The sequence below is a fragment of the Oreochromis niloticus genome, linkage group LG1 (assembly GCF_001858045.2).
Source record: "Oreochromis niloticus isolate F11D_XX linkage group LG1, O_niloticus_UMD_NMBU, whole genome shotgun sequence".
NCBI lineage: Eukaryota > Metazoa > Chordata > Actinopteri > Cichliformes > Cichlidae > Oreochromis > Oreochromis niloticus.
In genome coordinates this window covers 154463-176468 of record NC_031965.2, presented here as the reverse complement: position 1 = coordinate 176468, position 22006 = coordinate 154463, and the positions used below count along the sequence as shown (strand labels likewise).

At 42.5% G+C, this 22006-nt stretch overlaps 1 protein-coding gene across 1 annotated transcript; it reads right to left on the bottom strand.

Annotated features, from left to right (window-relative positions):
* Positions 1 to 1607: 1607 nt before the first annotated feature.
* On the bottom strand, positions 1608 to 18851 carry jph3a (junctophilin 3a). Its single transcript, XM_003452599.5, is given in 7 exon segments — positions 1608 to 3421; positions 5961 to 7210; positions 8329 to 8453; positions 9016 to 9574; positions 9577 to 9795; positions 16810 to 17141; positions 17143 to 18851. Coding segments are annotated over 7 exon segments (2613 nt in total). The 5' UTR covers positions 17190 to 18851; the 3' UTR covers positions 1608 to 3340.
* Positions 18852 to 22006: the final 3155 nt, after the last annotated feature.

Here is a 22006-nt window from a genome sequence, read left to right as displayed (position 1 = left end):
GTATTTATTATATTTATTATATGTGCTCCTACAGCTTTGAAGCTTTGAGCTATGGAATTTGGTTGCATTTTCTTTCACCACATTTGGATGAGTGGTTTGAGTTGGGAGGTTATCAGGCTAGCTGGCTAACTAACCTAACTAGCATTACTTACTGTCATATTAATGGAATGTTAATACTGACTAGAAAAAAATATAAAAATACAAAAGCTTAAAACTCAATCAATAAACTGTAACACTGATTCTTTACAGTGTCTTGTCAGCCCATTTGCATCCCCAGGGCATTATTTAGTAACGGCGTGTCTGTGCCCTGACCCACAAGGTCATGACAAATTTGGCTGTTTCAATTTGACATTTTCAAAAGAGTTACTGTTGTATAACAGTGCATTTTACACTAGAATCTGGTCTTCTCTTAAACTTAACCACTTACCTTTTAATGGCTAAGCCTAACAAAGTAGTTGCTGTTGCTAACAGATGAGCAAAGTTAAAGTAGTACCTCAAAAAGCAGATTTTTTTCATCTGGAGTGTTTTAAGTGGGAGAAATGTTTCGTCACTCATCTGTCTGACTTCTTCAATCTCATCTGACTGCAGGTTTCCCCAGCCTTAGCAAAGTAGTAAGTAAAAGTGAAAAAATAAAAGCGTGTCCCAATCAAATCTAAACCAAAGGCTTATATACCTGCAGCTTATTTCACTGCTTCACCTCTAAAGGTCCAACCATGGGCTCGGAAATGGAGAAGACTTCTCTAGGCAGACAATAATGCTGCAGCAGGTGCATCAGGACAACAACACCAGAGGACACCTTGTGCATAACATGGCATTAATGAGAACGTGTTGGTCTTTTAGTAGAAACAAATGCTAAGTCAGACAAAATACACCAACCTGTCAGAGTGGCCATGCCAAAGATTACAGCTGTAATATTCTTTAAAGAGGTGAAATTTATTTAAATTGCCCCACATACAGTTGGCATTAATGAGGATACGATCTCTATAGACTGATACTGCTCTAGACTCTAAACATGTTTATTTCTGCTGTAAAGTTGGGCATTTTAATATTTATGTCTATGGGGATTGTCTATAGGTGGCCACTTCAGGAACTGCAATTTTTGCAATGGGGTGTCAAACATAAGGCCCGGGGGCCAGAATTGGGCTAGCAAAGACTCCAATGTGGCTCAAAGGATGCCTTTGGAAAATGTGGACATGTTAGACTTTTAACTGTATTTTCATAAGTTTTAGAGCTTTTCCTACAGTTAAAGACCTGCCTATGGCCATTGATACGACACCAAAACAATAAAGTGATATATTTCTATATTTTACACATTTAGTTCTTCCAATTTAAGGCCAAAGAGTCATGTTGACAGACTGCGTTCATATACTACAGCAGTCTTTCTTTACCACATAGGAAAGTTGCACTTCTTTTTCTTATATACCTCTTATATACTGACAGAAAGGGAAGTTTCACTGGTCCACTTCACATGAGACCAAAGTGGGCTGTGTAAAACAATGTAAAATGAGTTTGACATAAAGTGCCGGCAGATAGCTTTTAGACTTCCCCCTCAACATGTAGTCTGTACTAGCTGTAGTATGGGCTGTAGATGAAATTACTTTCAGTAATAATATCAGTAATAACCACACCAAGCTCTTTAATTTCAAACATTTCATTATTTTCTCCACATTAACTTTGAAACAACCTCATAAACCAAAGAGTAAGAAAGAGCATGCTCGGGCATGCAATGATGTCACAACATGATGATGCCACTGGGTGCGAAGTATAAAACATACAGTAGCAGAGAGTTTCTTTTATATCATTCATAAACTCGGGACATTTCAGTATCCACTGAGAGTTAAAAGCTAGCGTTTATTTTACACTGCTCTCCATGTCTCACGTAGCCTTGTGTTGCTGGATAAGAGAGACAAGAGGGAGAAACTCACAAACTGACACCAGATTGAGCAGGCTAAACAAACATGCTGGAAACAAAAATCTCATCCGGTCCCAAAAAAACAGTTTTCTGGAAATGACACCGTAGAAACCCCATTTTTCCCTTTTTGACTGGGAGAGAGAGACAAAACAGTGCATGCCATTTCAGGGTGAAGAGGGAAGGGCTGATTGTGTGGAGGGCCGTAGGATGGGGATCGCCTTTTTTTTTTAATTTTCAAGGTTATTTGTCTCCTCTTAGCCTGCCCGTGGGGTGTTTGATCTAGGGTCGGCTTTTAAATCAATTTGAGAACCAAAATGAATAAATACGAGGCACTCAGCATTCTCTCTGTCTTGCAAACTGCAAAAAGTAACAAACTTGAAGAATAATGACACATACACTTATATATTAGAATTAGTGATTATAACATAACAGTCTCAAGGCTGTACAAAGGGGCAAGGCTGATACCTCTCCTCAGTATGTCAGCAGTTAAATGTTTTTTTTTCTTTTGCTTTTTGTTCGGTTTATTATGCACGCAAACGTGTTTATGTGGTTCCACTTTACTTGTAATGAATTCAGAAAGTTCCTCTCGGATTAGACCCAGGAGGGCTTGGCATGTGTTGGTCGCTGGCATTTGATTTCGCAAATCAAATATGATTTGGTCATACTCTGTGATTTTGGTTGAATGTGAAGTCTCTGACAATCGAGAGGTGACCATCAGGATGAAGTGCGCACAAATGAAGACAGAACAGTGATGTTAAAGGGATAGAAAAATGCACTTTTTAAAATCTCACACAGCCTCATGCAATGGTTGCGTGTTTATGTAGTAGGGGGAAAAAGAGAAAAGAATAATGACGGAGCCCTTTAAAATGGATCTACTCTTGCAGCATAGTTCTGTAGCGCATAGTGCGAATAGAGACTGATGGATTTGAAGGAAAGGAAAAGGGTTCAAAGGCAAAAGGGGGCTTAGGACTGAGTGTGTTTCTCATGATAACCAGGAAACATGGGTTGCTATATTCTTTTCTAGACTGGTGGAAAAATGGGCAACAGTGCCTGTGCCATCTCCAGTCCACTGATCTGTCAGTGACGGGCAGCCGTGCACGTGAGTCCGAAACAACACGCTAGTCTAAAGCTGCGTTTTCTTACTTTCTCCTGACTCTAATTCAACCGCCTTTTAACATGTGGATGTTCTATGGAAGTTATATCGTATGAAAGTTCAAAATAAGCATTTGAAAAGGAATGGTGTCTTTGTAGAAACTGAAATGGGCTTCAACAGAGGTGAAAAAGACAGTAGCAACAATAGAAAGGCTCTGCTGTGTCGTCACTCGGGCTGCGGGCTCCGGTCGAATAGACAGAACGTCCATCTCATTAAGTAATCATATAATATACCGTAGTTATCAATAAGTCTTAGTAGATCATACCTGTATAAGCTTAAATAAAGAAGTGAATGAAAAGAATGGCTACTCCAATATTGAGTAAAATGACCATAACCACCAGAATAGAGCTGGAGCCCTAGGAGACAAGAGAAGAGAGAAAAAAGCAGTTAGTCCAGTTACAGCACCGACGATCTCAGTGGAAACACAAACACAGCCACTCAGACTCCAGTCAAGATTTAACAATGGAGACAACAGAGGTTAGAGGTTAGAGTTGGGCTGCACTTTCTGCTCATGTGCACTTTGCCTTAAAGATTTCAGTCTGGGCAAAATAACGTAATAGATGTGAATCTCAATTATATTTTATGGCCTGCATTTGTATAGCGCTTTACTAGTCCCTAAGGACCCCAAAGCACTTTACACTACATTCAGTCATTCACACACTGGCAATGGCAGCTACATTGTAGCCACAGCTGCCCTGGGGCGCACTGACAGAGGCCCTCTGACCACCACCAGTAGGCAAACATGGGGTTAGTATCTTGCCCAAGGATATTTGTCATGCAGTCAGGAGGCAGCCTGGGATCGAACCACCGACCTTCTGATTAGTGGCTGACCTGCTCTGCCACCTGAGCTACAGCCACCCCTATTTTATGTGTCGTGAGTCTGCTTTTTTTTTACTTCATACACTCAAAACACAAGGTTTAGTTACTTAATTACTTGTTTAAATTCTTCAACTGGTACTTGTGTTTGTGGTTTTCTGGACATCTGTTGAAAGTATCTTATGTAAGCATGCACTCTGGTGCTCTGTAAGAGGAAGAAGAAGAAAACCCCGCCCCCCAAAAAATGAAATTTGAAGAATTACAAAAATAATACCCTAATACCTAAATGTTTTTGTGAAACTCAAAAAGAATACTTGGTAACTTGATGTTATGCTGATTATTTTAAGGCTTGTTCACAAAGTTAACTATGTACTGATCACCAGAAAACCGTCGCTGTGGTCCGTCAGAGGGCACGCTTAGACCTCACTGGTGCAAACTACATGTAAAATACATTTACAAGATTTTTGTAAACACAACTTCCTCATGATAATGCCAACCCCACACATGTCCACGTCTACCTATGGAATAAGAAGGCAATAACAACGGGTGCGTCATCTAGTGGACACACTACAGGCTCTGGCTCCTTGGTGTCGTTCTTGCAATCATCCACCATGACTGATGCAGGAAAGTCTTGTACTGAAGACACTGTGTAAATAATGCATTTATAAGGGAAGAGAAATAAGGAAACGCTTCTAAAACCAGAGCACTTCTGGATTTCGGTTCCATTTTAGACCCTTTGTGGTGATGGACTTTTGAATTGTGTAGTGGGAAAATTGAGTTTCTCAGCTAATCTCACAGCTACACACCTTGTAACACCTGGTAATCTTTTTTTTTCAATCAATTTAGTGTGGTGACTGGAAATTTTTTTTTTAAAAGCCACAGTGTCACTCATGAAGACCTCAGGGTGCCTTTTCATGGACCCTTATAGTCTGTCTGTAGTTTTTTGGAGTGTCCTTGTAGTCATCTGGTAACATTTTGCTGTGGTGTCCCTCCTTTTGTCATGTTTTTTTGAGTCTTTGTAATCAATTTGTGTATTTCTGTAGTAACTTTGAGTCAGCTGAAGGTGTTTTACCACCTTTTGTTTTGGTTTTACGAGTCTGTGTATTCATATTTTGCCTTTTTACATTCATACAGAATCTTTGTAGGTGTTTTCAGACATTTTTCAGTCTTGAGATCCTTTCGAGTTATTTTTTTCATTATTTTACCTTTTTGTAGTGTTTGCCGTCCTTTTGTTGTTTTGTGAATCTGTAAGCATTCAGTTTCACTTTGTGCTCATTTTGATTCTTTCCTTAATTGTTTTAGGAATCTTTTGGCTAGTTCATACCTTTTTGTTGAGATGCTGTTTTGTTTTTCGATTGTTGTAGTTTTGAATCTCTGCATGCAGGAACACCACATGTTAGCAGTTTTTGGGAAGTTCTTGGATCAGTAATCTGTCCATTGAAAGTTCCTTTGTTCAGTGTAAAAATAAAAAATGTAACAATGTGGGGTTAATTGTGATATTTTCGTACCTTTGATTCTTATCAAAGTGATAGATATTTTCCAACACAGGCGTCTGTGCAGGTTCTCGGTCACCCCGAGTCTTAAGAGCTTGAAAAGCTAGAAAGGAGGTGAAACGTCTCCAAAGAACTTCAGGAAGTCCAATTGTCTTCTTTTTATGCTCTTAATAATTTCAAGACAGATGTTTATCTGCTGTGCTGATGATTCAGCAGCGACTTTCATATCCCACTGTCGTCTAACACTGGGAAAAATGATTTTTCTTGACTTTTTTTTTTCAAATTTCCTGTCTAATAAATCTTGGCATTTTGAACACTAAAAGTCTATTAATCTGAAAAATCATTTGATTCTTATCATTGAGGACTTTACACTGGCACTGTGACTAAAACGTGAAGTTTAGGTAAACATATAGCTCTTCCTTTAAATATTAATTTTACACTAGTTTTGTTGCATTTAAGTAAAATATGTAGGTCTTATCGCACAGCTCTTTTTCTTTTTTTATCAGTGTGTTGTGGCGACAGCAAACGTTTTGTTATTATCTGTTAAAAAATGAACCATTAGCCTGACAGAGCAGTGCGGACTCACTGAGTTTGATTTGAGGGTGAATTGCTCTCCTTCCTGCTCCAGAGTGATGGGCTGAGACTTTAGAGGCGGGGAGAGGGTGAGGTCCCTGTGCAGTGGCCACTCCTCCAGCTCTGCCCCCACATTCAGGTTGTCCAGCATCTGTACAGAGTCCATGGATCCTTCTCTGACTGGTCGAAGGCCTCTGGATCGCAGCCTGTTGTTCTTGGGGGCCGGGGACTCTTGTCCCAGCCCCCGAGAAGTCTGCGAGTCCGGACAGTGCAGCCTCATGTCGACTGTATAGTCATTCATCTTCTCCTCGTCCTGCTCTGTCAGGCGCGAGTGGGCGGGGCTCCACCTAAGAGTGCTTTCAGCAGTCCAGCCCCCGGTGTGGCCGTCTAGCCTTTGGTCGATTACAGCATGCTCATTAAGCTTGTGGTTGGAGTGGTTGTGCTGCTTTGGATGGTGGTTGGAGTAGACGTGCTCTCGAGGATTGTAAAGAGATGAAGAGACGTGGTCCTTGGCATTGTGATTGGACGAGATATATTCTTGGGGCTTGTGATTGGAAGAAGCATGCTCAGAAGTCTTGTGATTGGACGTGTTGTGATCCAAGGCCTTGTGATTGGATAAAATGTGCACCTGTGGCTTGTAGTTGGAAGAGGCATGCTCGCAGGTTTTGTGATTGGTGGATGAATGATCCCATGTTTTGTGATTGGACAATGAGTAGTCTCTTGATTTGTGATTGGAAGAGGCGTGCTTGGAGAGCTTTTGGTTGGAAAAGGAATGCTCCCAGGCTCTGTAGGAGGAAGCATGGTCCCGGGACTTGTGATTGGAAATGGATTTCTCCCGTGACTTGTGGTTGGACATAGGGGCTTGTTCGTGGCCATTTATTTGTCCCTCCTGCTCTTCCAGAAGGGAGGGTGTAGTGGAGCGACTGCTACCCGCTCGATCCGGATACATGTCGTCGCTCCAATTGTTAGCCCCGCCCCTCGGCAGATCCATCCCTCGCCCCTCTACCAGCACCTGGATCTCAGCCCCGCCCTGATCGTCCACGGCGCTCTGGCGCATGAAGCAAGCATTCCTGGGGCGATGGGTGTGTTTGAGTGGACTGTGGGGAGGTGAGGTGGGTACACTCAGCACGGGGCTAAGATCAGGTGTTATCACAGGTGGCGTGGTGTCGGGAGTGCACAGCTCTGGACTGTCTGTTCCTGTGGAGATGACCTCATGGTCTTTGTCCTTGGCGCCCTGGTGTTTGGGCCGCTGACATTCGAGCCCTATGAAAACAGGAGAATAGCACCAGTGAGGTGATTTGGCACCCACCCAAAGCAAAGCCTACAGCGCGAGTATGTTTGAGTGTCATCGGCACACAAAAGGAGGAGAAGAGCTGCAAACAAACGGAGCCTCGTGCTGCCAGCTTAGAGAGGATTATGAAAGTGAATATACTTGATTTAATTTGAATTCTCACAGGCTAATCCTTTGTAGCATGGTGTTTATTATGAGATTAAAATGTGTGTAGCACTAGGCGTACACTTAAAAGCAAATTCACACTTACTTTATTAATCTGTAAAGGTTCCAGCAGGCGTACTTTTGCATGTAGGTTTTAAGAAAATTTGTGCATTTGAATCATTTAGCTATGACTCATAATTATCTCAAACAAATCTCTGCAGAAAATCTAAAAAACACAGAGTACTATAGAATCAGTGAAGCTAAGAGAAAAGCCTGAAGGCAAAAAACAAATAGACAGGTTGTGATACCTTTGTTTTATATTTATAGGTTAATTATTTTGCCTCCATAAACAAATAGTTTGTTTATGGCTTTAAAATTGAGACGAAATATACCATATACACAAATATCTAAGCAATTTGCTTTTTTCTACCATTAATTGACTGCATAATTTGCCAAATGACAAATTCATTTACAGCATTTACTACAAAAAAATGCTTTTTTCCTTCTTTCCTTTTGCAATGCTAAAATTGCTTTTTATGGCTTCCAGTTCTATAGAGGTCTGTGGAAAAATGGCTTTCTGTCTTGACCTCTGTGAGCACAGGCACACATCTGAGGTCATATCGGTCATATTGAGAAACACTCACAACAGGGCCTCAGAAACCAGTCGTCCATCAGACGGGGAAGGCCACAACTCATCTAAGCTAAGCTAGTTAGCATTTAGCTCTTATTTATGCATGCTACATATCATATAACTCATTTGTGAAAGCAGGATCATAACAAGAACATGTAAAGTGTGAAATTAGCTTAAGCTAACATTATCTAGCTAACTGTTACTTGCTACCGACCCCGTTGGTTAGTTTTGGTAAATGGTAAACAGACTGATTCTCACATAGTGCTTTGTTACATTTGTTACATTTAATGTACTGACACTTGTGCATCTACTAACCATTGCCATAGATATGAAAGGAGGGTGAGAGCTCTTTGGCAGCTATCCGAGCCAGTCGACACTCCTCCGTGGCTTTCTGCGCCACACCTTCTGCGGCCTCTGCCTTCCCACGAGCGTGGCTCATCCTGAACAGGACAGGCAGAAACAACAAAGTCAAAACGTGTGTGTATTTTACGATAAATTACTTTGTATCTATGAAGTAATAAAAATGTTCTCCTAAACAATATCCAGGTATTCGTAATATCGAAGTGAAACTTTCATACGAGACTGCAAAAAATACGTTTTATCGAAAAGGAAGCAAGACTGTCGGTCAAAAAGTTTGCAGTTAAAAAAATGTAGCTTGATTAGCCTTTGAAGGGCTAAATATGTGCTATGGCTCCCTATGAAACAATATAGACAATATAAAGCACTACCCCACCACACAGGAACAGATAATTGGTTAGTAATGCAAAGCACACCATAGTTTGTAATATACCACTTGTTCTTTTTATTCACGCCAGTTTTGTCAAACTAAGGGCGACGATTAGGCCTTGGGCCGAGGGTCGTCACCAGTGATGTCTTAGACTTCAGAGGATTTAATGTTGCTTAATCTTGCTGGGTGCACAGAGGTGTGTCACCAGCTCTATCTAATGAGATACGTTCAAATTATTCCTACGAAAAGGTGACCAGAATAGTGGAAGGTCTAACCTCGACACAGCAATCTCTGCTTTCTGCTTGGCGATGTCCGCGGCCTTCTCCGCAGCTTCCACAGCTCGGTCCACCTTCTCTCGGATTTTACTGGCCCTCAGTGGGATCAGGTTTTTGCGTTTTCCGCTCACCAGCACATTCTGCTTGTATTTTCCCTCCTCCTTGGTGCCATCGGGGAAGGTGGTGCAGCCATATCCGTGCCTCTTGTTGCCCACCCATTCGCCTGCATAATGCAGGCCATCTGAGCGCCTGCTCACGCCCCAGCCAGCTCTCTGGTCACTCCTCCACTCTCCAGCATACATCTCAGTGACAGTGGCATCCACAGGAGCTCCCTGTTCACTCTCACTGGTGTTGGAGTGGATGTCAGATGCAGCAGAGCTGACGGTGCTCATGCCAGCCTCGCTGCAGAAGGAGCTCTGCTTGCTGAGCTGACTGGCTAGGGAACTTTTGGACTCAGAGCGCCGAAGCTTCAGGCCACTTAGGATAGACTGCCGAAAGCGGCCTTTTCTCTTTCTCTGCCGTTCGGCCTCACTCGGTGCCACAAGAGCAAACCCACCCGGCCCACTGGGCTCCCAGCCAGTCCGGCCACCACCCCATCTGTAGGCGTGGTGGCAGTGCCGTCCTCCAGCACAGCAGGAGGGCCATGGCTGTGCTCAGAGCGGAGAGAGTTTATAGATGTTCGCAGAGGGAAGAGGATGACAGCTGCCATGCCGTACGGCACACTCTGTCGCACACCATAGCCGTGGCGCATCCCTCCCAGCCACTGGCCTTGGTAGGTTCCTGAAAGACAGACAGACACAGCACGAGTCAGACATAAGAACTGCATTTTATTTGAGTGTCCAAATATCTGTGTGTAAATTCATTCATTAGTTAGATCATTAATTGAATTCTTAATGGACCAAACAGGAGATTAGTATGCATGAGGAATACACTAATGTATGCTGACTGTTATACAGTAATTGCCAAAATGATCTTTGCATTACTCAGTGGAAGGTCTTTGCAATCTCAAAATGCTCACTGAGTAGCAAAGTTGGTGTGTAGGGCTAGTTTCAGGAACAGGATGGATTACCGAGAACTGGCCAGAGGGCTCCCGTCCACGTCTAAATCTTGTCAAACTGCCAAGTTTTCAAAAGATGTCAAACCCCAACCTTCACATACTCACATAGCACAGGCTTAGGAGTTGAGTTAATTTAAGAAAAATTCCCTTCAATTGTAATCGGCCAGCCACCTCGTGCATCAGCCTCATAGGTAATGTTGCTCTGTGTTTAAGGCCGATTCACATGTGTTAGCATGCTAACACTTGAGGCTAAAAGTGAGGACACGGTATAACACCCAGCTCTGTCTCAAAGCTCAGTATTTAGCATGACCTGAAACCAGTGGATGAAACCATAAAGTCATGGTAAAGGTCAAAGGGAAAGGTAGTTTCCCTCCAATGGGTATTAGAAAGAATGCAGTTACAGTTTAATTGATTGGGGTTTTTACTCAAGCATTATGCTAATTTTTGTCACCAAGTAGTCAGAAATGCAACAGGAAAATGCACAGCTGTCTGTCAGAAATAGCAACTAATTTCTTTCATTGTGAAACAGGAAACGTCCTGGTGACTTATATGACAACACTGACACTTCTGAGAAATGCCACATATATTTAGTTTCTGTGTTGACTGTTTATGAAAGTTTTCAACAAGGTACAGTTAAATCTGCAATAAAATTAAAGCTTGACAAAAATGTGTCTGGACTCACTGTGAGCACACCAGAGCTTTGCATACTAATTTGCATCTGTGTGTCAGTCTAAAAATGCCATCCCTGCCTCATGTGGATCGAAATGTATAAAATATTCCATAATGTGAGGAGGCTGCTCAGCATCCAATCTAATATGTGATGTGTTTGTGCATCTTTGTGTGAAAACTACACACTGCCAAGAATAAAATGTTTCAAACACAGCAGTGCTAACTTGAAGCAAAGTGGCACGGCATTGAAATAATATAAACACTTGAAATAAACTGGGCTTCTCCCAGTCTGCAGAAAATACACATATGTACTCTGTAAAAACAGGAAAAGCTGTAGTGGAGGAATCTTTATGCCTGAGCTGTTGAGGATTTGGCAATTTAAGTGGAGGAGGTGATCAGAAGACAAGCCAGCGTATTATGATACAACAAGGGGGTTGCTGTTGCTCTGAAATCAGCCATGAAAGTTTATATATGTAAGGCCCCTCTCTCACTATCCTCCTCTCTGTCTACACCAAGAACAAAAAATCAGCTCCAGTTGATGTTCAGACCTCCTGGAAGAGGGCAAGCTCCTGAGCGCAGCTTCCAACCAAAGCAGGTCTGCTCTAAGGAGAGGTCAGCATCCTCTCCTCAAATCCCTGAGGTGATCAGAGCAAAGGGTGAAGTAAATCTAATGTTTCATGTTTCTGGGAAGGAAACTTAACAGCGTGTTAGTTTCACTTACAGTAGGACTCACTCCTGATTATAAAGCTGGAGAGGTTTATATCGCAGTCAGCCTTTTAATAGCTGTCTGTTCTTCTCTGATGCAGGTTGGGTTTAGTAGGTGCTGCTACAGCTGCTTCTGATCACAGCTAGTCATCAACCTAGCAAGCCAGCCACAACCAAGACTGCAAGTAGTAAATTTTAAGGATTGATAATTCTGTGTGTGAAAGAAAAATTAAAGATGTATCTTCAGGTCACCTGTTTTCTACACACAGTAGTCCAAAACTGAAAAAAAGAGTCGTGATTCAGTTTTTAGAATGGCCGATTAATTCAGCCTGACTGATCCTTGAGTGCTTGTCAGTGTCAGTGTGTTTCCTGTCTTATTTTGATAGTCCTTGTGTCATGTGCTTGTGTTTAGTTCTGCTTCCCTTGTCTCTGTGTTTAATTTGTTCCAGTTGAGTTTCCTGACTCTCTCCACTTTCATAATCAGCTGTCTGTGTATTTATTGCATCACTTCTCCTTTGTCCTTTGCCGGAGCTTCAGTTCACCTTCCTCCACGTGTCTTGTCCTTAGTAGGTTTTCCCAGTCTAGCATACGCCTTCGTTGCCTTTTGTCTTTTATTTTCTATCCTTATCTGATCTTCTATCTTTAATAAACAGCCTGCCTTTTGTTAAGATCAAGTTCTGTCTTCAAGTGTCTGCTTTTGGGTCCTCTCTTCAAAAACAAAACTATCTGCACCAACGGCTCGTTAACTCTATAGTTTGAACTTGGTTACGAAACTCTATTTAATGTCTGATGTAAACATGCCATGTGGCACACATGAAGTTCATTTCATAAATTCTGGTCATTATTAGAGTTAGAAAGGAGGGTAGGTATCCATAGTATGCTCATTAGCTGCTGACCTGTCAATCACAAGTTGCTTCGCAGTCACATCTACTCCTTACTCATCACATCTGGCTTCACAACACCAAGACAGCAGTGGTAAAAATGGTCAGCTCAGGGCTTCATAATGAGACGTCGCTAATCAGTCTGTGATGTCTTGTCACATGACTTTGTCCATTTCATTTCTATACTGCCAATAGTCTCTGGGTCTTTCTATCTGTGCTTTTAGCAGGCTGTTTCCATGTCTGGAAAGCTGTTGCTCATTTCCAGAATAGGCCTGTGTCATAGATGTCCCAGTGACAATGGTAAATGGCCTGTATTTGTATAGCGCTTTACTTAGTCCCTAAGGACCCCAAAGCGCTTTACACTACATTCAGTCATCCACACATTCACACACTGGTGATGGCAAGCTACATTGTAGCCACAGCTGCCCTGGGGCGCACTGACAGAGGCGAGGCTGCCGGGCACTGGCGCCACCGGGCCCTCTGACCACCACCAGTAGTCAACGGATGAAGTGTCTTGCCCAAGGACAAAATGACCGAAACTGTCCGAGCTGGGGCTCGAACAGGCAACCTTCCAATTACAAGACTCACAATGAGTGAGTTAGCACCCAATATGGGTGCTAACATGCACTTAGAAGCTGCTCTTAGAACAATATCAAACCCCCCAATATTGGGTTTGTTCATTCAAACTAGGTGAAATGAAAATAAAAGAAACACCAAACATTACATAAACAAAACACTGATTTCCACTATTGGCAAAGACAGGGGTGGACCATTAATTTTCCTAAGGGACCACATATGAAACCGGGACTGCTGAGGAGGGCTCCACCAATAGGCTGAACTCAATTCTGCTCAATAGATTAGAGAGCAGAATTTTTTAACCTATTTTCTTTTAAAATACAAAAGGTGCTGCTCGCCACTAGGCAAAGCAAACAACTGCTTTGGGCTCCAGATCAGTGGGGACCCTGAGGGATAACAAACTTTAAATCACAGAAGTAGTATTGTGAGTATAAAAACAGAGGAATAACGATTAAATACAACGCTAAGTTACCACATGCTGTGAGTCTAGCCTTAAATGTGTGGAGAGACACATGAGTAACCCAACTACCACTAGCATCACATTATTTCTTTTACTTTGATGTTAGCAGAGCAGCCCAGTGTCCAGTGTGATAGACTTGCTATGGATAGATATATAGATGAAAAAAGTAGTTACAGTATTAATGTTTCTTAATCAGTTAAGTTGCTGTGCATTGTTACTGAAAAAAACAAACCCAATGTGTCTACGTTATTGAATATTTTACAGGATGATTGTTGTGCTAGTTGGTGTCAGATTATTTAAATGTGTTAGTGTGACAAATATTGAAAAAATAAATTAATTAAAAAACTTTTTTTTAAATTATGAAGCGAGCAAAGCGCTGTGCATACACAACAAGTTTACTCACGTAAACACACCCAGAGAGGAGTTCGGTTATGACCCACGACAATTCTCATGTCTTAAAACACCCAAATGCCACATGCAGTCTTAAATCTTTATTTTGTTCCAGAGAACATGTGCCAGGCTGCTCTGACGCTGTTTCCGCTCAGCTCGAGGCTCTTCCTGAGGTTTTTAAGGATTTCAGTATCGGAGCTGTCCGCGGTGCTGAAACAGGACAGGGGCGGCTTTTGCACGAGGCTGCTTGTGGCCTGCTATGGTCGCCACATTCGGCTGTTATGGTTTTTAATGGGCACTTGCTCTGTTGACAGCTCTGTCAGTAAACCTTTCTTATGTGTGTGTTTTATTTGGGGGCGGTCTTTGATGGAGAAAACCTGCACATTTATTGGTTATGTGGAAAATGTGTCAGCTCGTGCGTGCTATATTCATCTGTCGGTGGTCTCCCACGTGAGCGGAAGACAGGAGCAGAGCTGTCGCGTGACGCAGTCTTTTTCAGTTAAAATAGGGCGTATGAACCCGTGCAGCCTTCACACTCGCGCTGGGAGTCGGTAAAAAAAACGATCCACCGCCTCCCGGTAAACAATCTCCACCTTCAGCCCGCACGCGCACACGCAGTGTTTTTATTCCACCTGCATCGCTCACTGACCTCTCGCTCCATCATCCGGGTGCTCGGAGGTGATCAAACGGCCTACATTACAACCCCCCAAAGTCAGAAATAAAGGGAAATGACAGCGGCAGCGAGCCAATCAGAGAGCAGGAGAGCCGTGCGAGCTGGTCTCTTGTGACACGTTGACCTGCTGTATCAGTGTTTCCATGGAGACTTTAATTGCACTGGGGAGAGGGGTGTTTTGATAAGTCTGTGTGTCTAAACAGGAGTCACGACTCAAAATGGCTTAATTTCTAATATTAGAGGTGTCCTGTTTTTAAAGCCTGTTTGTGTTCTCTTAAAATCTCACGAGAAAGGCTCCACACGGCGCGAGCCCGGACAGACAGCACAATATCTTCTGGTGTCTTCTGTCCTCTTCAGTCGTTTTGCACATTTCTGTACATTATTTTGATATTTTTGGTGTTTCATGGTAATTTATTTTATCTCTTGATAAAACATTTTTAAAAGTGCTCACTTTATGGCTCTTGGTTGTCTCTTTATATTCTCCGTGTGTGTGTGTGTGTGTGTGTGTGTGTGTGTGTGTTTTGTTTTTGTAGTCAGCTTGTTTCTGCTTATACTGATTTAATTTTTCTTTGAGGTCAATTTTCACCCCTTTGTAGTCAATTTATGCATCACTGTCAATTTATATCTTTTTGTAGCTGCCTTGTATCATTTTGAAGTCAATTTGTGTCTCTCTGTTTCCAAGTTGTGTCTCTGGATTTTGGGGGTTTTGTGTGTCTTTGTAGGTAGGGGTCACTGTTTTACCGATTTTCATTTCCCAGTGGATTTTTTTCTTGTTTTGTTTTGATCATTTAGTGTCTCGCTGTGGTCAGTTTACTTTGTATGTTTCTTTTTGCAGCTCTTAAGTGTCTCTTTGTAATTGTTTCATTTCCCTCTGTAGTGATTTTTCGTTGTCTTCCTGTGGTGATAAAATGCTGTGAAACTAAACCTGGTTCACAAAACAAAGTTTCCTCCCATGGAAGACATACAGTTGTGGTCAGAAGTTTGTGTTACCATGGGCGTAAATGTCATGGTAACTTTTTCAATGATTTGTTTGAACCGTGCTTTCCCCAGCTTGGATTCAATGCACATCTTTAATGGGTTCACAACTTTGAATCTCTTTTTGAATTTTCTCTAATCTACACAGGTTCAAATAAATACATATACCCCCACTAATAATTGGTTAAATGTCCCTCAGCAAGTTGCACCTCAGTCAGATGCTTTTGATAACCATCAATAAGCTCCTGGCGTAATTCTGACTGGATGTTTGACTGCTCTTCTTGGCCGAATTAATAGGGTTCATTTCAAGTGGTTGGTTTCCTGGCAAGGACCCAGCTTTCAAACATAGTCCGAAAATCTTCAATAGAGTTCAGGTTGGGGCTTTGGGAGAGCTTAACCTAACCCGAGAACCACCAAGGCTCAAGCCGAACTGGAAGCTGCGGAAACACCAGCGTTCCTGTTCACACTGAAGCCACTTTTATTTGGTCACTTTGACAGGAGCCATGTTTGGAGGAGTAAGGGTGAGGCTTTAAGAAAATTGTACCAACTGTCAAGCATGGTGGTGGTAACATCATGCTCCGGGGCAGATAGAACAATAACAGAAAAGGAGAATTACCAAACAACTTCATCTCAAATCAGCAACTTGCCAGTCGAAACAATTGGGAGTTCCAGCCGGACAATGATCACAAACAAACATGAAAACTGGTTTTGGAAGCTTCTGGAATGGCCTTCCTACAGGATCAACCTCAGTGAGGGCAATGTGTAAAAGCCAGGTCTGTGCCAGAAAAACAGCTAATTTAAATGAATGCTACCAATTTTGCAAAGTACAACTTGCTAAGGGAAATTAAACTAAATATTAGTGGAAGTGTATGTGTAACTTTGACTCTGTGTGGATTGGAGAAATTCCAAAATAACTAAACTTGTGAACCCTACTCTTGTTTTTTAAGTCATTCAAAATGTATTTTGTACAATCGAGGAAAAAGGAGAGTTTAAAGAAATCATTAAAAGCCACAACTTACCATGAAATTTGAGCCCATGATGAGTGGAAGTGAACTTGTGAGTACAGCTGTACCGTTGCACTCACACTATCGATACTTTACAATTGCACATTGTCCTAAATATGGCCTTTTAACACCTAGGCCTCTGCTGTGGTGCCCAGTAGGAGTCTTTAGTAACCTGTCTGTGTTCATAGATGTGATCCGCATGTTATTTATGTGACCTACATTGGAGATGTGATAAAGTGGAGCTAAGCAGATGAAAAAGTAAGCAAGCTGCTCCACTTGCAGCTTGAAAATGAGTTTGTGGAACAAGCTGGAATGTTTTATTCAGAGAAGTTAAAGTGGACCAAGCTGCTCTTTAAGCTGGTCTGACAGTCATTGTAGATATAGGCTGCTCTTAGCTTCCTTACCTCCGTCAGAATAGGTTTCAGTGCCATATCCATCCTGCAACCCATTGCTCCATGTCCCCTCGTACCGGGCCCCGCTGGCCGTGCTCTCCAGCTGCCCATATCGACCTTTGAACCCCTGCGTCCACTCTCCTCTGTACTCCCAGCGACCCTTGGTCTCCACTCCGATGCCATGCCGCTTGCCCTGTGCCCAGGTGCCCTTATAGCTGTTTCCACTGGGCCACGTGTACACGCCCAGGACCTCGAAGCCGTGGCTCCAGGCCCCAGCGTACTCACCCTGACCCTGGGGTCCTGTGCAGACACCTCGGCCATGGGCCTTACCCTGCTCCCACCCCCGCAGTACGACCCCCGTCATCAAAGTCAAACCTGCCTCCAGTGGACATGCATGAAACAGGTTTAGGCAAATCCTTAGAACGTCAAGAAAAAGAAAAAAACAAGGGCCCGTTTCACTCAGAAGGAGCAAGGAGGGAGGAGGCCTCGTTTAAATCAGGTAGCATAGAGGTTCAGGGCCTCGAAACTTCCTCTTCGCTTAGTTTAGTATGTGGAACGCTAGCTGGGTGTTTTAAAAACAGCAGGACAGGGCCCACGGAGCATTGCCTCATGACGGAGAAGCAATCCGAGCCTCAGCGATGGGTCTGGAGTGACGTACACAGCTGCCGTGCATGCTGCTTCCCATGGGCATGCGGGCTCAGAGTGCTTCTCATCCTCCTCCTCCACTTCCTCCTCCACCTTCCTGCTCACCACGCACCCTCACAGGCCCTTCGCCTCGGCCGTGCAGCAGGGCGCTCCAGACAAGCGAGGCCTAGGCTTTTCCAGCAGTCCCGCAGGCCCACAGAGTGGCGGCGGCGGTGGCAGCAAGTGAGCGAGCTTGGCTCAATTACACATTAGAGCATCCTCACATCCCTGCATCACCAGCTCACAGGGATGGATACAGGACAGGGACACTGCTGCACTCATACGCCATGTTTTTTAAAAAACTGGAGGAGTTGAAGATATTTTTCTATTGCTTGGCCTGGATACAGGCAATCCAGGCTAATGCTCAGAGACACACATCCACAGCATGCAAACGGACTCAGTCCTGCACACACGCCTTGGCGGACATGAAGCAGTGTGAATATCTCCCCGGCTCTTCTTCCCCCTTTTCCTCTTCTCTGCTCGGCTGGGATCCAGGCGACTCTCTCCAGTGAAGATGAGGGATGCAAAAATCAGAGGCGGATATTATTCCTCTCCTTTCCCCTTTGTCTTCTCCATGCCAGCGCTCACCTAAATCTGGATTGTTGTTGTAATATCCCAATTCCACCAAGTCATCTGTCCTCTCTTGTTTTTTGCTCTCTCTCTCTCTCTAAAATCTGCTCATTACAGGACTGTTCCACCCCAGCCAATACCCCTCCCCCACGCACACGCACACACAGCGAACACACACTCCTTCTCGGAGCTCTTAAAGAGATAGAGACAGAGGGATGGTGCAAATAACTGCATGTGCAGAGTTTGCTGCTCTTTCCCTGTGGGAATACCGCCTGCTTTCCTAATTATCCAGCCTCATTTCTCTCTCGCTTTCTGGCTCTCTCCCTCTGACACTCATCCTCCTCCCAGACTGAAACCTGGTCAGTCAGCAGTCTGTTTTCCTGACAACTCCAGGTTTGTGTGCTCCTTAATTGTTGTTGTTTTTTTCATTTTCATCTCAAAAGCAAACCAGTGCAGTGTAGCTTTCACTCGAGTGAACACCACACAGACCCAGAGCGACCTCCTTAAATGCTAACAAGGCCTGAAAATAAGTGTTGCTGTGGTATGAACTGGAAAACCAGACATCTACATTTCTAGATTAGTTATCCAGTAAATGAATTCCCAATCACTGAATTGATGATATTGGAAAGTTTTGTGTCACAACGTTTGGGTGAACAGGAAATGAAGGACTAAGAGATAATCTACAGGAAATAGATTATGAAGGTCTTATGAATATTACATTTGCTGTATCTTTTATTCATATAAGTTTGGAACGTGACAACAGAACCTCACGTAATGCCAGGTGCGCACAGCCAGAACACATAAAGCTTTCTCTGAGACACATATAGGCTAGAAGGAAAAGGTGTGACATTTTGTGCTGACCCAGATAAACGAAAATATTTATAACGTTATAATTAAAATGAGCAAAATTCTAAAAAAAAAATAAAAAATAGATAAATATGTTTTTAACACCTAAAACATAAAAATAAAATATAATTCATTCATTTGTAATGTTCACTTATTCATTTTCAGTTTTTTTCAATATTTAAAGATGGTTTTTAATTTATTATTTTTTCAATTTTTCTCTATTAATTCTGTTTGTTTTTTTTTAACATTTCTTTCACATTCCTCAGTGTTAGCCACATATGGTCTTAACTGATCTTAATTGATCCTAAAAAAAACTATAAACAGATGTCTTTTTCATGAAATCCAGGTTTTTGCGCTGATTTTGTGCAAAAATCAGAGCTAGAATAGAAAAGACTAGATTAGACTAGACTAGACTAGAATAGAATAGAATAGAATAGAATAGCCCTTTATTGTCATTGTATATGCACAACTAACTTATGGAAATTATAGGTAAACCTGTTTTTAAAAAATGAATGTAATTCCACAGCAGTTCTTGTTCATTCATTCCCTCATCTCTGCTCATCAGTGCTCAGCATCTTATCCTCCTTTTTAGTTCAAAATGTGTCACAGTCCAAACATTTTTTAACAGAACTGAACATTTTATATTTTCACTTCTTCTAAATGACGTTTAATTGCAGTAAAATAGCTGATTGAAGCATACTGATACATGCCAGACCTCCATGATGCTCTTTTCTGCCCGTTAACAAAGAGAATACATAAAGGAATATGGACCCAACTTAAGGTCCAAATGACCTAAATGAGGCAGAAATATAGCTTGAAGGCATCGTGGTAGATTGTTTTCTGAAAGAAAAAAGAAAAGAGAGCAATACTAGATACAAGCAGATATTCAGTGTTACGGTCTGATTCTAATGTGGTTTTATCTGTTAAGGGGTTTGTTTAGTTCTTGCTTCTTATACAGTCTTAACCACAGGTGTAGAAGAAATGGGTACTGTCTGCAAATGTACAAGTTCCAAGGTACAAAACATGTTAGTGGAGAGACTTTAGGGACAATTTAGCACACAGTATCTCACAAAAGTACAGCCCTCACATGTTTTAAATATTTGGATACATTTTTTTCATGGGACAACATTGAAGATTTGACACCTTGGTACAATGTAAGGTAGTCAGTGTGCAGCTTGTATAACTGTGCAAATTTGCTATCATCTCAAAATAACTCAACATACAGCCATTAACATCTAAACTACTGGCAACAAAAGTGAGTACAAATGTCCAATGTGTCAATATTTTGTGTGGCAACCATTATTTTCCAACACTGCCTTAACTCTGTGTTAACTCTGTAACTCTGAGTTCACTGGAGCTCCACAGGGTGCCACTGGAGTCCTCTCCCACTCCTCCATGATGACATCATGGAGCTGGTGGATGTTAGAGAGCTTGCGCTCCTACACCTTCCATTTGAGGATGCCCCACAGATGCTCAGTAGGGTTTAAGTCTGGAGACATGCTTGGGGAGTGAAGTACCTTTACCCTCAGTTTATTTAGCAAGGATGTGTGTTTGGGGTTGTTATCATGTTGGGACACTGTCCTGTGGCCCGATGTCTGAAGGGAGGGGCTCATGCTCTGCTTCAGTATGTCACATGTTGGCATTCATGGATCCTTCAGTTAACTGTAGCTCCCCAGTGCCAGCAGCATTCTTGCAGCCCCAAACAATGACATCCCACCACCATGCTTGACTGTAGGCAAGACAGCCTTGTCTTTGTACTCCTCACCTGGTTGCTGCCACACCCCTGACACCATCTGAACCAGATAAGTTTGTCTTGATGTCATCAGACCACAGGTAATCCATGTCCTTAGTCTGCTTGTCTTCAGCAAACTGTTTGAAGGCTTTCTTGTGGATTATCTTTAGAAGAGGCTTCCTGCTGGGACGACAGTCATGTGATGCAGTGTGGGGCGTATGGTGACTGACAGGCTGACCCTCCACACCTCCAACCTCTGCAGCAATGCTGGCAGCACTCATACATCTGTTTTCAACAGACAACCTCTGGATAGGACGCTGAGCACGTGCACTCAGCTTCTCTGGTCGACCACAGCGAGGTTTGTCCTGAGAGGAACCTGTCCTGTTAAACTGCTGGATGGTCTTGACCACCGTGCTGCAGCTCAGTTTCAGGGTGTTGGTATCATTCTTATAGCCTCGGCCATGTTTATGTAGAGTAACAAGTTTTTGCCATGTTAGACTTTCAGTGACCAGTATGAGAGAGTGAGAGCAATAACACCAAATCTAACACACCTGTTCCCCATTTGCACCTGGGACCTTGTAACACTAACGAGTCACATGACACCAGTGAGAGAAATGGCTAATTGGGCGCAATTTGGACATTTTCACTTAGGGGTGTACTCACTTTTGTTACCAGCTGTTTAGACATTAATGGGTGTGTGTTGAGTTATTTAGAGGTGACAGCAAATCTACACTGTTATACAAGCTGCACACTGACTACTTTACATTGTTTCAAAGTGTCATATCTTTAGTGTTGTTCCATGAAAAGATATGACAAAATATTTAGAAATGTATGTAGATATTTGCACATTTTATTCTGACCATGAGCGGTAACTTGTAAGTCAGCATATCCAAATAGTTTATTTATGTCTCTGTTGATGTATTTTCAGTCAAGTTATATTTTTTCTACAACAGTATGTTTTTATATGTAATACGATTCATACATATTCTTTCCTGTTAATGCAGTCATCGACTGGTACGGTGACCAAATCACTGGTAATGGAACGCAGAGAAACAGTGAAGAAAACCAAACAAATGGAAATAGGCCAGCCTACCAGGCAGAAATTAAAGCACATGATGCTTTCTCTTTTCTTCAAAGGTTTAAAGCAAAGAGTATTATTAAAGTGTAGCACTGTATTATTAAATACAAAGTTAATGCTGGAGTAAAATGTAATGAATGTGTAATAACTGTTCCCACCAGTTAGTTCCCAAATAAAAAAAAAACAAAGGTACATAAGGTGATGTTAGCATTCAGATTTGCTGTTGGAGGAACCTGCAGGAAAACCTTACAGCTGCAACAGTTGCAACCCAAAGAGCGTAAAAGCAAGCAGTGCTCCTC